The 15,232-nt window shown below is 38.7% G+C and overlaps 1 protein-coding gene across 1 annotated transcript in view; it reads right to left on the bottom strand.

The window, feature by feature from the left end:
* Positions 1-5,839: 5,839 nt before the first annotated feature.
* Positions 5,840-15,232, bottom strand: part of TTF2 (transcription termination factor, RNA polymerase II) — a 48,384-nt gene continuing 38,991 nt past the window's right edge. The window contains exons 21-23 of the mRNA XM_008586712.1: positions 14,966-15,048; positions 13,492-13,566; positions 5,840-6,799 (exon numbers count right to left, since the gene is read on the bottom strand). Coding sequence (XP_008584934.1) covers positions 6,655-6,799; positions 13,492-13,566; positions 14,966-15,048 — 303 coding nt within the window. The 3' untranslated portion in view covers positions 5,840-6,654. The remainder of the gene's footprint in view (positions 6,800-13,491; positions 13,567-14,965; positions 15,049-15,232) is intronic.

Here is a 15,232-nt window from a genome sequence, read left to right as displayed (position 1 = left end):
GCCCCTTTCTCCCCCCCCCCCCCCCGCCTCCCTAGATGATTTCATTCTCTCATGACTTTAAATACCATTTATATACTGATGACTCCCAAATTTATCTCCAGGTCCAAACTCAATATGATTATGTCCAATAGCTTACTTAACATCTCTCCTTGCATGTAGAATAGAACCTCAAATTTAAGATGTCCAAATGGACTCTCATATTACAATTCTCACTTTCCACTTGCCTACTACCACCAAACTGCTTGTCTGCAGTCTTCTCCATCTCTTTAGAAGATAACACAAGTCCATTCTTACAGTTGGTGGAGCCAATAGCCTTGGAAACACCCCTGACTCCTCTCTCACACACCACATCCAATCCATTGGCAAATCCTATCAGCCCTACCTTCAAAATATATCTGTTGACCTCTGCTCTCCCCCTCCACTGCTACCATCCTCTTTTGAGATACCAAGATTTCTCCCTTGGAGTTTTATAACAGCCTTCTAACTAGTCTGTTTCTACTCTTACTTCCTTACAGTATATTCTCCACCCAATAGTCAGAGAGATCCTTTTAAAATATGTCAGATCATGTCACTCTTCAACACTCTCCAGTGGCCTACCGTCTTACTCAGAACAAAAGCCAGTCTTTACACCAGCATGAAAGAGCCTGCATGATCTAGATCCCCGCTTTTCCCTCATTTTCTACCCAGCCCCCTCCATCACTCTATTCCAGCTACAGTGTCCTGCCTGGTGCTGTTCAAACCAAGCACTGTCTGTCTTGGGGCCCTACAGTCACTGCCCCTCCATCTGAGATACTCTTCTCACAGATATCTTCATGATTCACTCATTTTCCTCAGGTTTCTGCACCAGTGTCAAATATCCTATTAGAGATGTCCCTAACTACCCTGTATAAATAGCAACTCCCCACCCTGGTACTCCATATCACACTTATGTGGCTTCATTACCATCTAACATATATTCTGTTTATTGTCTGTCCTCTTATACTGGACTGTAAGCTCTGTGAGGACAGGGATTTGACGTTTATTGACTACTATAATGGCCCCCTGTAGGATGGTTCCTGGCATGTAGTAGAGGATTACTCATTATTCTGTTGAATAAATAAAGATCTAATTGGTAGAGTTGTTAGTTTGGATCTCCCTGGTGTCTATTTTTATAAGCCAGACTTCCCTTCTCCCAAACCCCAATATTTGTCATTTAACCAAATACCACTTGGGAAAAAAATCTTGGCCTTCTCAGCACCCTGTCGGATAAATTATATGCACCTGAGGGACCAGATTTGAACTTTCCAGTTACCTCAGACATCTAGGGATTGCCTGCCATGCAGAAGCCTATTGTATTACATCATCTTTTCCCATGTTTCTTTTAATGAATCAGATTTCAGAACTGAGTGTAAAAGCTTACCATTTATTTCAGTTGGAAAAGGTTTCAGTAACTACTCTACACTAAGTTATATTGCAATAGAAAACTTCTATAAGACATCTAGGTTCTGACTAATGCCTTAGCCTTTAAGTAATATTAATGGTAACAATTCTCTTACAAATATTTAAAGTTTATGTGGATGGGGTGGGGGGTGGGGTGGCTGTTGCTTGGCCTGAGCTACAATAGTGTCTAAACCCAATTTAATGCAACTACCCTGCCAGCTGAAAGACCTGGCAAATTCAGAGTGACCTATAGAGTCCAAGACTTCAAGGTGAGGAAGAAAAGGGTTGGAGGATTTAAGAATTATCCTGTGTGTAACAGAATGCTTCAGAAATCATCTTTGAGTTGTGAGCATTGAAACTTCAGCAGGATGCAACTTTATGATGTAAGTCATGCCTCTGATGCTAGAGGTAAGAAAAAAGCCACAAATTAGAGCCTCAGTCCTCTGGGATGTTGTAACAGGATAAACATCTTGGCCATGTTGGATAATAAACATGCACATATACCTGGTGAGCTGACCCATTCTGTAATCTCTAAAATGCAATAGTTGCTCAACTTTACTCCAGGGGATATACACCTGTGTGTTAGGTTTGGCTTAACTAAGAGATGGTTCAATGAAGTGAATGCTAATTAGAAGCAGAATATAGGAAGAGGCATTTCACTGTTTGCCTTGTTAGCTCATACATATTGATTTCAATTCCTTCATCACTTTCTCAAAGATCTTTTCTGACTCGATCAAATCTGTTATTGGCCCTCCCAGCTGCACGTACCTCTCCCTTGTAATACTGATCACTATGGCTGCTTTGCAGCCATATCCAGTTATTTGACTAAAGCCTGTCTCCCCAGGCAATAGAACTATTCTCCCCATCCTTCCTTTCATACATAATCTCCACCTACACTCAGATTTAGCTATGGAATTGGGGTAAAGAGAACTCAAGATAGTAAAAACATTGTGTAGCTACCTGTGTGTCTCCCCTATTCCCTCTCTAGGGGTTAGGCTGTTTTTTTCCATTTCCATCTCCATCTTCAATCTACTGACACCTGTGGTACTTTGTTCTATTACTGACCCTAATTTCATTTTTATTTATGAAAATATCTTAATCTAAGTTACATGCCTAGGAATTCTAAATTTTTATTGTAATTCTCTTTGTGCCTCCCATTACGTTTTTTAGTTCTTCCTGCCCTTTCCAAGGGCTAGATGCTATACAAAAAATAGTAGTATAACATTCCACTTTGTAAACCCAATTCTCTCAAGGTATTATGGTAGATATCAAGATTTCAGACCATCAGAGAGGTCACACTAAGCACTGGTGTCCCGTTGGTTATCTTTTTAGTGCAGAAGAATCTGCCTTTACCTGCAAGCCCTGTTAAAAGCCACTTCATTGAGCAAGGCAGTCAGAGGAAACAACCCAATTTTTGCAATAACTATACTACACCACACATAATTGATGAGAAAGGGGTCATGTCCCATAAATATATAATTCTACCTATTGCTATTCATAATGATTGCATGGAAATAGGAGTCATTGACAGGCTTTTTAAAGGGCCCAAGATTCCACACAGCCATGGCATGCATGATGCTCTTGTGTGATCAACATGGCTAAAGAAAAGTGCAACTATAAACCTTCCATGAAGACATTTCTGTCACATTAGAAATACCTTGTAAATTTAGTGCTCAGGAAGGTTGTGCTTTGGTGACAGATGTTCACCATCTGGCTCTTTCAGCTTCATCCATAATGCTACTTTAGTCTCATATTCCCAGACCTAACACCAGCACTTTATGGTTTATAAAGCACTTATGCCCTCATATCGTTTGTGCCCAAGTCTGGTGAGGTGGCAGGCAGATGTGAAAAGAAAACCCAGTGGTGGTGGTGTATCACATGAAAGAAGGCTGGTTGACACTGGCAGGATTCACAGTGCAGCACTATAGTGTGGGATGCTGCGTACTGCTAGAGGCTGCAGAGACCCACCATGTCATACACAGACCTTAAGGAATTGATTCACACTAGCTAAAATGAACATGAGCCTGAGACAGATATCAGAATGCCACTTACATTAATGCATGAGATATCTCCCTCCCAGAACTAGGATTTAAGAATGCATGTTTGATACACTCCATCCCATTAGGATGGTGGTTCCAACTTTTTCTGCATCCACATCTCGTCAGTAGCACCTCAGTCATAGGAACACCTACCCAAGACATAATTAGGTGGCTTTGCTAGCTTACAACCAGGACAAGGAAAATTAGAGAAACTGTTTAAGATACCAGGAGGAATCTTACAGTAGATTACATTTGTTAATGGGCTCTGGATATCTGAAGATTGTAGATTATAATCCCTGAATCCCTCTCCAAACTAAAAGCCAGAATATTTGAACCTGAAACTTAAGACTCCCTTTCCTCTAAACAGTGCTTGGAATGGACACTGACAATGTTCATCTAATACCCTTCTGATGGACATTACTGATCTATCTTGTCAAACAAGTTATAGTATGTATATTTGTTATTAAATTCCCAGTGGTGCATGAGATATACAATTGTGCTAATCTACACATTTTACAGATGAAAGGACTGAGATGCCCAAGGAATTTGTAACTAGCCTAATGCCAGACAATCAGCAAATGGTTGAGCCAGGGTTTGAACATTTTTCCTGGCCTGGGAACCATTGCTTCTTAGGTGACTCTATCTTTACCTTAGTGTGTTGATCTTACAGCATAACTTCAAAAGGGTAACCTTACTTTCTTCATTTCCTGATTTTACCAGGGACCTCATCGTAGCTGCTGAGTTGTAAAAACATTGCCCATCTTACAACTGAAGAAACCCAAGTGTAGAGAAGTTAATGATTTTTTCAAGGTTACACACCCAGCTAAGTGAACCAGAACTAGAGTTAAGTCTAAGTTCTAGACCAGAACTCTTCCCACCATGCCACGTTACCTTTGTAAGTCTTTAGCTCTTGTCCTTAAAGGGAACTTTTGCTTAAAAAAGTTCCAGTGCCTTAGTTCACACTGTGACTGAGTTATGTAGGTTTTGTCTCCTAGCCCAACTCAAAGGAGGGAAGTATTTCTGTCTAAGAAGAACTATGATTCTTTCTAGCAGAAATGAGCAAAGTAAGTGTTTTGGGAACAACTGATAATGGGAAGAAGGAAATCTGAATGGTTTCCTGAGGTATAAAAGTCTCAAGTATTTGTCTGTCAGGGTACTGAGTGGTACATAAACAATCCCCAAATCTCAGTGGTTTAAAAAAATTATTTCTTTATCATTTCATAATCCAATGCACGTGAGTTGGTGTGAGGAGAGAGGTACACATGGGGAAGACTGTTCCACATAGTCATTCAGGGACCGAGGCCTTACTAGTCTGACAAAAGCATCAATGGCCAAAAACTAGGTTAAGAACCCCTGATGCAGTGACTTCACCATTCCCTCGGGCCTTGTAGTCTTCATTAGTTCTTTTGCATTCAGCAGGCTGAGGGAAGAAACAGCATGAAGAATCATTGGGAACGTTTTAGAGGGCAGCCTAGAAATAACTTGCATCCCTTCTCTCCACATTCCATTGATTAGAACTCAGTGTATTAGTCAGGGTTCTCCAGAGAAACAGAACCAATAGGATATGTTATAATTATATGAGAGGGATTTATTAGGAGAATTAGCTCATGTGACTATGAAGAAAAGTCCCATGATAGGCGTCTATAAACTGGATGCTAGTAGCATGGCTCAGTCCAAGTCCAAAGGCCTCAGAACCAGGGAAGCTGATGGTGTCCCTGGTGTAAGTCCTGCAACCCAAAAGCTGAAGAGTCTTGAGCTCTGATGTCCACAGACAGGAGAGAAGAGTGTATCCCAGCCCCAACGTATCAAGAGAGAGCTTCACCTCTTTCCTCTGTCTTTTGTTCTCTCCGGACCCCCAGTGGATTGGATGATTCCCACCCACACTGAGGGTGGGTCTTTCCCACCCAGTCCACTCAGACTCTCATACTAATCTCTGCTGGAAACATCCTCACGGACACACCTAGAAAGATAGCTTTACCAGGTTTCTCAGCATTCCTTCATCTAACCAAGTTGACACCTAGAATTAACCTTCACACTGTAATAAGAACCCCATCTGGGCCGGCCCGGTGGCGCACTGCTACAGTGCGCCACTTGGGAGCGCGGCGGCACTCCCGCCGAGGGTTCGGATCCCACATACAGACCAGCCGCTCACTGGCTGAGCGAGGTGCGGGCGCAACACCGAGGGTTGCGATCCCGTTGCCGGTCCGGTACGGGCGCGACACTGAGGGTTGCGATCCGTTGCCGGTCACGAAAAAAGACAAAAAGGAAAAAAAAAAAAAAGAACCCCATCTAACTGCAGTGAAGACTGAAATGTAGTGTCTCTGGGTGCCCAGAAAGAAAAGCAAATGGGGTTTGATGAACACATAGGATTATCTCTACTGTGCTGTTAAACATGTATTTATTAGATTATACCAATGATAATGCAAATACTAAATGATACAATGGTACAAATACTGAATAATATGACAATACTATATGCTACAAATACTGTAAACTTGTAAAAATACAAATATTGTGAAAACTGATACAAATATTAAATTAAGATACTAATACTACATATGATAGAAATACTAAAGATACAATGATACCAAATGATACAAATACTGTATGACACAGATACACTGATACTAAATGATAGAATGATACCTATACCCCACATCTGTTTATAAACAAAGCATCTCCTTGATCTTAAGCCTAAGGAAGAACTGCCTGGGCTGACACAACTGCAGAAGAATGGCTGGATGTCGGGATCTACTCTCTGCTCCATCCATAAAGAGATGGTTACAGGGGCAGCCTCACTGGCAAGAAGAGATGAAGAGATGTGATGGGGCCTATGTTAGGGAAGGTAATAACACTAGGTCTCCCATCAGCTGAGGATAGAAAGGCAACACATGGGTTTTTGAGCTTTACTAAATCTTATGTACAATTCTGCCAGAGCTGTTTTCCAAAATCACTTAATTCTAAAGCATTTTCTCTTATCTGAAATCACTGATTGGTTTCTATGCCACTCATTAAATAAGTTGATTGATTAACCATCCTCAATTCTAGGGATAAGATTATGCCTCATTTTGAGGAGGGCAAAAGGCTTGCCAGTGAAATGGAATGCCAGGAAAGAGCTAAATCATGGTTATGTCATTACTCTCAGATTCTTATACAAGCCAGCAATGGCATAATTCTGAACCCTATGAACAGTAGGTTAGATGCCAAAAAGGACTTTGAGGTCAGCCAAAGTGAGTTTGGTGACAGATTCTCCAGATCCTGATAGAACCTGTTTGGCCAAATCTTTCTTTTTTTCTTGGAGCTGCAAGATCTTATCTTCCACTGTTCCCTCACAAACAAATCTAAAAAACAAACAAATAAGCAAACTATCAGAAACCCAAAGTAGCATATCAAATAACATATTCAAACTCCTATTATGTTTTAGTTTTTAATGATATTTCTTCCTTTACATTTTCTTAGGTTAGGTTAAGAACCCTTTGTTTAGGGGACCCAAACAACCTTGATTAAATATATGTCCATTTTAAATGATGTGACTCAAACTGACTTTTGAATTTCTTTCTGAAGCTAAGGTAATTGAGAGAGCTTAAAATAAGATATGCCTATCCCCCCAAAATATAGAGATCCTGCTTTCACCCAAAAAGCTTCACCTTGATAAGGTCAGAAGGCCTCAAAGGTTATCATGTTTCTTCTAGGTATATGTGTGTTAGTTTAACTACAAAGTGCCTAATTTCTTGGCAAATTCACATTGAAAATAGGTTTTATGAACCGAGGAAATGCCACTGTGATCATTCATTCACTCTTTCAACAAATACTGATTAAGCACTTGCTATATAGCATGTACTAAGCTAGGTATGGGGATGGAGACATGAACATAGTCTTGCTCGGAAGGAGAACAAAAGAGAGACATGAGAATAACAATAATGATAATATGACCTGGTCTATAATGTCCAGTGTGTAAAAGGAAGACAAGGAAATCTGTCTGAAGTAGTCAGGGAAGTCTCCATTAAGGAGTTAAGTTTTAATGTGTGACTTCTAGGATGAGCACTGGTTTGCCAGATGGACTAATGGGGAGTGTATCCCAGGGAATGAGAACATGTGTAAAAAACCACAGTATGATTTAAAATATGGTATGTTGGAGGAAGATCATGTCATCCAGTCTACTCAGCTATGTTGTACCAGAATGGCAAAAGCTCAAGAGGTTGGCAGGGCCAGACCATGAGTGGTTGTGCATATCATGCTAAGAAACTTAGATTTTATTTTATAGGAAGTGAGAGCTACTAAAGAATATGAGGAGTAGAATTACACAATCAGATTATTTAGTTAGGAAGAGCCCTTTGGTGGTGATGCAGAGCAGGACAGGAATCGGTGGAGCTGGAAAAAGGGACATGGCAGCGGGGATGGGAAGGAAGGGATGGTTATCAGAAATGTTTAGAAAATAGTTATGTTAGACCACAAATCAAGTCTCAACAAATATAAAAAATCAGAGTCATATCAAGTATCTTTTCAGACCACAATGGAATAAAACTAGAAATCAGTAAAAGAACTTTAGAACCTGTACAAATACATCGAAATTAAATAACATAGTCCTAAACAACCAAAATGGGTCAATGAAGAAATTAAGAAGGAAATTTAAAAATTCCTTGAAACAAATGAAAATAGAAACACAACATACCAAAACCTATGGGACACTGCAAAAACAGTACTAAGAGGGAAGTTTATAGCAATAAATGCTTACACTAAAAAAGTGGAAAGATTTTAAATAACCTAATGTTGTACCTCAAGACCCTAGAAAAGCAAGAACCAATCCCAAAATTGGTAGACAAAAATAAATAATAAAGATTAGAGCAGAACTAAACAAAGTAGACCAAAAAAACAATAAAAGAGATCAATGAAACGAAAAATTGGTTTTTTGAAAAGATAAACAAAATTGATAAGCCATTAACTAGACTAAGAAAAAAAAGAGAGAAGACCCAAATAAATAAGAAATGAAAAAGGAGACATTCCTATTGATACCACAGAAATACAAAGGATCATTAGAACGTATTATGAACAACTTTATGCAAACAAACTGGAAAACCTACAGGAATTGGATAAATTCCTGGACACATATAACCTACCAAGACTGAACCAAGATGAAATAGAAAACCTGAACAAACCTATAACAAGTAATTAGATTGAATCCATAACAGAAAGTCTTCTAACAGAGTAAAGCCTAGGGCCAGATGACCTCACTGCTGAATTCTGCCAAACTTTTAAAGAAGAATCAACACCAGTTCTCAAAATATTCCAAAATATTGAAAAAGGAGGGAATTCTTTCAAGCTCATTCTATGAGCACAGCATCAACCTGTACCCAAATCAGACAAGGACACAACAAAGAAAGCAAACTACAGGCCAATATCCTTGATAAACACAGATGGAAAAATCCTCAAACCAAATTCAGCAGCATATCAAGAAGAGGTTACACACCATGATCAATTGGGCTTTATCTCAGGGATGCAAGGGTGGTTCACCATATGCAAATCAACATGATATAGCACATCAACAGAATGAAGGATAAAAACCATATGATCATCTCAAAGAAAGCAGAAAAAACATTTGATAAAATTCATCAAATGAATGTGTTGAGTGATAAATGCACTCAACAAATTAGGTATGAAGGAATGTACCTCAACACAATAAAAGCCATATATGATATACCCACAGTGAACACTATCTTGAATGGGATGTTTTTCTTAGAGGAAAGCTTTAAGGAAAAAGAACAGGAACAAGAAAAGATTGCCTACTTTGACCACTCTTATTCAACATAATACTGGAAGTCCTAACCAGAGCAATTAGGCAAGAGAAGAAAATAAAGGGCATCCAAATTGGAAAAGAGGAAGTCAAAGTGTCACTGTTTGTAGATGACATGATCTTATATAAAGAAAACCCCAAAGATTCCCCCAAAAAACTCTAAAAACTGATAAGTTTATTCAGTAAAGTTGCAGAACACAAAATCAACATGCAAAACTCAGTAGCATCTCTATACACTAACAGCCAGCTGAAAAAGAAATCAAGAAAGCAATCCCACTTACAATAGCTACAAAACAACAACAAAAACCTAGGAATAAATTTAACCAAGGAGATGAAAGATCTCTACAAGGATAACTATAAAACACTGATGAAAGTAATAAGAGGACACACAAAAATGAAGACATTCCTTGTTCATGGATTGTGAGAATTAATAATGTGAAAATGACCATACAACCCAAAGTGATTTACAGATTCAATGTAATCTGTATCAAAATACCAATGACATTCTTCACAGAAATAGAAAAAACAATCCTAAAATTCATATGGAACCCCAAATAGCCAAAGCAATCCTGAGCAAAAAGAACAAAGCTGGAGGCATCACACTACCTGACTTCAAAATATACTACAAAGCTATAGTAACCAAAAGAGCATGGTACTGGCATAAAAACAGACACATATGGGGTCAAGAGTTTGGATCCCCGTACTGGCCAGCCACCGGGGGAAAAAAAAAAAACCCTAACACATAGATCAATGGAACAGAATAAACCCACAAATAAATCCATGTATCTACACCCAACTGATTTTCAACAAAGGTGCCAAGAAATTACATTGGGGAAAGGACAGCCTCTTCAATAAATGGTGCTGGAAAAACTGGTTATCCATATGCAGAAGATTGAAACTGGAGCCCTATCTCTCACCATACAGAAAAATCAACTCAAAATGGATTAAAGATTTAAAAGTAAGACCTGAAATTATAAAACTACTAGAAGAAAACATGAGTAAAAAATATCAAGGCTTTGGCAGGGTAAGAATTTTATGGAGAAGGCTTCTAAAATGTAGGCAACTAAAGCAAAAATAGACAAATGGGACTACATCAAACTAAAAAGCTTCTGCACAGCAAAGGAAACAATCAACAGAGTGAAGAGGCAACCTGCGGAATGGAAAAAGATATTTGCAAACTATTCATCTGACCAGGGATTAGTACCTAGTATATACAAGGAACTTAAACACTCAGTAGCAAAAAACCCCAATTAATCTGATTGAAAAATGGGCAAATGACCTGAATAGACTTTTCTCAAAAGACAGTGGCCAACAGGTATATGAAAATACACTCAACATCACTATCATCAGGGAAATGCAAATCAAAACCACAATGAAATATCATCTTACTCCAGTTAGAATGGTTATTATCAAAAAGACAAAAAACAATAAATGCTGGCAAGGATGTGGAGAAAGTGCAACTCTTACACAATGCTGGTGGGAATGTAAACTAGTACAGCTGTTATGGAAAACAGTATGGAGTTCCTCAAAAAATTAAAAATAGAACTACCATATGATCCAGTAATCTCACCACTGGGTATATATATCCGAAGGAAAGGAAATCAGTCTACCAAAGAGATACTGTACCCCTATGTTTACTGCAGCACTATTCACAATAGCCTAGACATGGAATCAATCTAAGTGTCCATCAACAGATCAACAGATAAAGGAAATGTGGTATATATACACAATGGAATGCTACTCAACTATAAAAAAAGAATGAATCCTGTCATTTGTAGCAACATGGATGAGCCCGGAAGACATTATGTTAAATGAAATAAGTCAGGCACAGAAAGATAAATATCACATGTTCTCATTCACATGTTAGAGCTAAAAAAAAAAAGTGAGCTCATAGAAGTGGAGAGTAGAATTGAGGTTACTAGAAGCTGGTAAGGATAGGGGGGAGGGGGAATAGGGAGAAGTTAATTAATGGATACAAAATTACAGTTAGACAGGAAGAATAAGTTCTAGTATTCTATAGTAGTGCTAGGTATCTATATGAACAATAACTTACTGTGTATATTTTTAAATGGCTAGAAGAGAAAAGTTCAAATGTTCTCATCATAAAGAAATGATAAATGTTTGCAGTGAAGGATAGGCTAATTAGCTTGACTTGATCATCACGCAGTATATACATTTATTAAAATATTACTCTGTACCCTACAAATATGTACAATTATTATGTGTCAACTAAAAAATAAAACTAAAAAAAGGAAATACAATTAAAGTAGTTGGTATGTGAAAAGTGAGAAAGAGGGAGGAATCTAATTTCTGGCTATATTATTAGATAAACAGAGATACTACAGACAGTCCCTGACTTATGATGGTTTAAGATTTTTTGACTTTACCATGGTGTGAATGTGATACTCATTCAGTAGAAACCTACCTTGAGTACCCACACAACCATTCTGTTTCTCACTTTCAGTAGAGTATTCAATAAATTATTGAGATATTCACGTTTTATTATAAAGTAGGCTTTATGTTAGATGATTTTTCCCAACTGTAGGCTAATGTAAGTGTTCTGAGCACGTTTTAAGGCAGGCGAGGCTAAGCTATGATGTTCAGTAGGTTAGGTGTATCGAATGCATTTTCAACTTACAGTATTTTCAACTGACATTGGATTTACTGGGACATAACCCCATCGTACCATGAGGAACATCTGTATTCACAAATACAATGAATAAAGAAGAATAGGTAGATTTGAGGCGGTAGGAAGAAAGAAACAATTTCAGTGTGTGACATTTTGAGTCCCTGGAACATGTAATTGTACCTGCTACATAGTAGGTGCTCAGTAGACATCAGTTTTATAAGCTGAATGCACAAATGAATGCATTAATGGATAATGGATGAGCATGTGAACACTCAGATTCAGATATTTATCAGGGATTTGGATGTCCAGGTCTGAAGTTGAGGAGACCATGGAAATAAAGATACAGATTTCAGACTTACTGAAGTGGATAGAATTTTTTAAGGAAACGGCATAGAGAGTGAGTGGAAAAATAAGTTCAAGACAGAAAAACTAACATAGTCACTGTATTTGGCAAATTTTGGAAGTCATTGGTGCCCCTCATCAGGAGCAGTGTCAGTGGAGGATGAGGGGTAAAAGCCAGTTTGCAAAGGCTGAGGAATGAATGGAAGGTAAGCAAGTAAAGACTCATGGTGATTTCTAATTCTCGGGAAACTTGATCGTAAAAAGCAGGAAGGAAAAGAGGGCCCAGAGTGTGTTGTAGCACTAAGGCAGGTTTTGGGATTTTTTTTTGACTTTTTCGTGACCAGTAAGGGGATCGTAACCCTTGGTGTGGTGTCGCCCACACTGCGCTCAGCCAGTGAGCGCACTGGCCATTCCTATATAGGATCCAAACCCACGGCGGGAGCGCTCCACTCTCCCGAGTGTGCCACGGGCTCGGCCCAGGTTTTGTTGTTTTTAAAGACAGGAGGGCCTCAAATAGAGAAATATTCTGCACAATTACTGGCTTGTGCTCTTCAGAAATGTCAGTGTCATAAAACACAAAGAAAGACTGAGGTACTGTTCCAGATTAAAGGAGAAAAAGTCATGACAACTGCATGCCACACAGGATCTGGAAATTTTTTTTTGGCTACAAAGGACATCACTGGGACCACCGGTAAAATTGAACAAGGTCTATAGATCAGATAATAGTATTCTATTGATGTTAATATCCTGATTTTGATAATTTTATTGTAGTTTTATAAGAGAATGTCCTAATTTTAGAAAATGCACAGTAAAGTACTTAAGAATAAAGAAGCATTATGTTACAACTTACTCTCAAATGGCCCACAAAAAAGGTTTATACACACATGCACACAAACACAGTATACACCAATTTTTTGATACTATTCTTGCAACTTTTCTATATGTCTGAAATTATGTCATGATAAAAGTTAAAAGCAAAAAAAACCCCGAAAAAACAAAAAACAAAATAAAGACAGAGAGGAGGATCCTTTCATGAACCACCTTGACTGAGCTATGGTCAACATTATACACAAGCTGCTTCTTCTTTTGCTGTAACTAACTCCAAAGTTACCCCCAAATTGCTTATTTCCTTCCAACTATAAAATGCCTGAGGTTATGCCTCAGTAGCATCATTTGTAAAGTGATCACCAAATATTTTATATTCTACCAAGAAAGATTTTCACGCAAGCAGAAGTTGGGAAGGGTCTTAGGTTCTGGGGACCTTTACTTACCTATGTATGACAACATCTTTCTCCTGCCCTACTCGATAAATTCGGTCACAAGCTTGATCTTCAAGTGATGGATTCCTGTTAGAAGAGAGTTACTTCTCAAAGGTACTGACATCCTAGACCAGAGGTGGCAAACTATAGCCCATGGCCAAGTCCAGCCCACAGCCTGTTTTTGTATGGTTCTACAGCTAAAAATGGTTGTTACAGTTTTAAAGGGGTTTAATAAAACAAAACAAAACACAAAGAAGAGTATGCAACAGAGAACTATCTGGCCTACAGTGCCTAAAACATTTACAGAAAAAACTTGTCGACCCCTCTCCTCGGCTATATTGGCCTAAGACAGGCTGCTGCCAGATATCTTCTTGCCCTCTGATGAGAAATTGGGGTCAGACTGCTAATAATAAACTCTCAGCACTATCACCAGTTGACAACTATAAATAACGGAGGTGAAACCAATACTCAAGTCCAGTCTCTGGTTTCTAGCTAGATAGATGACCTTGGGCAAGATATCTAGCTTCAGATCCTACCTGGAAATGTGAAGCCTGGCTAATGGTCACGAATACATACCCTTTTCAACTTTAATATTCTAAGATTCAACTAAGGTGACTTAATGTGTTTCCTTCTTTATAGATTCTCATTATCAATTCCCAATTAGTTTCTCATCTTAGCTCTTTAAAATCTTGATAACACTTCTCCATCTCAGGAAACAGCGTAATTCTCAGTATGCTTTCCTCACTCGTGTGTATAGGGAAGTCCCGAGTAAGACCTAAAAAAGTTCTCCTGGAAGATAACCAGTTGGCTGTTTGTATCAATCTGGGCTTCCTGGAGAATTAGACACAACGGCAATCCCTGGCAACAGTGCAGTGCCTGGTGCCCGGTCTTTGACTGGCATAATTGTAAAACCAGAAACTGGTACTAATTACGAAACTTTCTCCTAGCAGCACACTAACTCATTCATCCTATATCCAGGAAAGATGTTGTTGTGCTCCTGGTATTGACACTACATATAACAAATACAAGGGTTATATATTAAGTGCATGTCTAATGAAATCAGAAAATTCCTATGCCTTTTCCTTTTGGACTAATGCTTCTCTCTCTTCTACAAGGTTGAGATTTCCTTGATCTCATCAAATACATCAAGAATATAGTATTCTAGAAAAGAGGTAAACTGAGCAATATTAGCTCTTAGCCATGAGAACAAGTTGTGCTCCCAGTTTCCATGTAAACAGATGTTAAATTATCAATAAAGTGAACTATTTTAAGTAGTCATCTGATGCCCTGCTTGCTCAGGAATTCAAGGAAGTCAATTAGCCCTACACCCTGTTTAGATCTGTATCTACAGACATACATGTACAAGGACATCTCCATAATACAAACAGAGCACATTCAACATAGGAGGTCACTCCCTACTGCCCCCCGAGCCTACCGGTCTCCCTGCTATGCTGTGAAAACTCAAGAAAAAATCCAGAATTGTTACCAGTGCATGTCCAGAAGAAAAAGATGGTTTCCTCCAGTCAGGTTTAGACCAACACCTCCAGCCAAGAGAGAGATTAGCATAACCTTCAAAAGGAAACACACAATAAACTTTATACAGACTTGGTCTCATAAATCTGTCCTCTGTCTCAGGTTCAAGCCAAAGATCAATACAGGTAAGCATTGTGTTCTTATCAAATTTCCTTCTGTTGTTATAAATGCACTTGTTTTTGAAACTTTAAGATGTCATCTCCCATGCCTCACCTTTGAG

This window comes from Galeopterus variegatus, unplaced genomic scaffold, assembly GCF_000696425.1.
Source record: "Galeopterus variegatus unplaced genomic scaffold, G_variegatus-3.0.2 Scaffold4087, whole genome shotgun sequence".
Taxonomy (NCBI): Eukaryota; Metazoa; Chordata; class Mammalia; order Dermoptera; family Cynocephalidae; genus Galeopterus; species Galeopterus variegatus.
The sequence above is the reverse complement of the archived record's forward strand: the minus strand, read 5'-3'. Positions and strand labels throughout refer to the sequence as shown.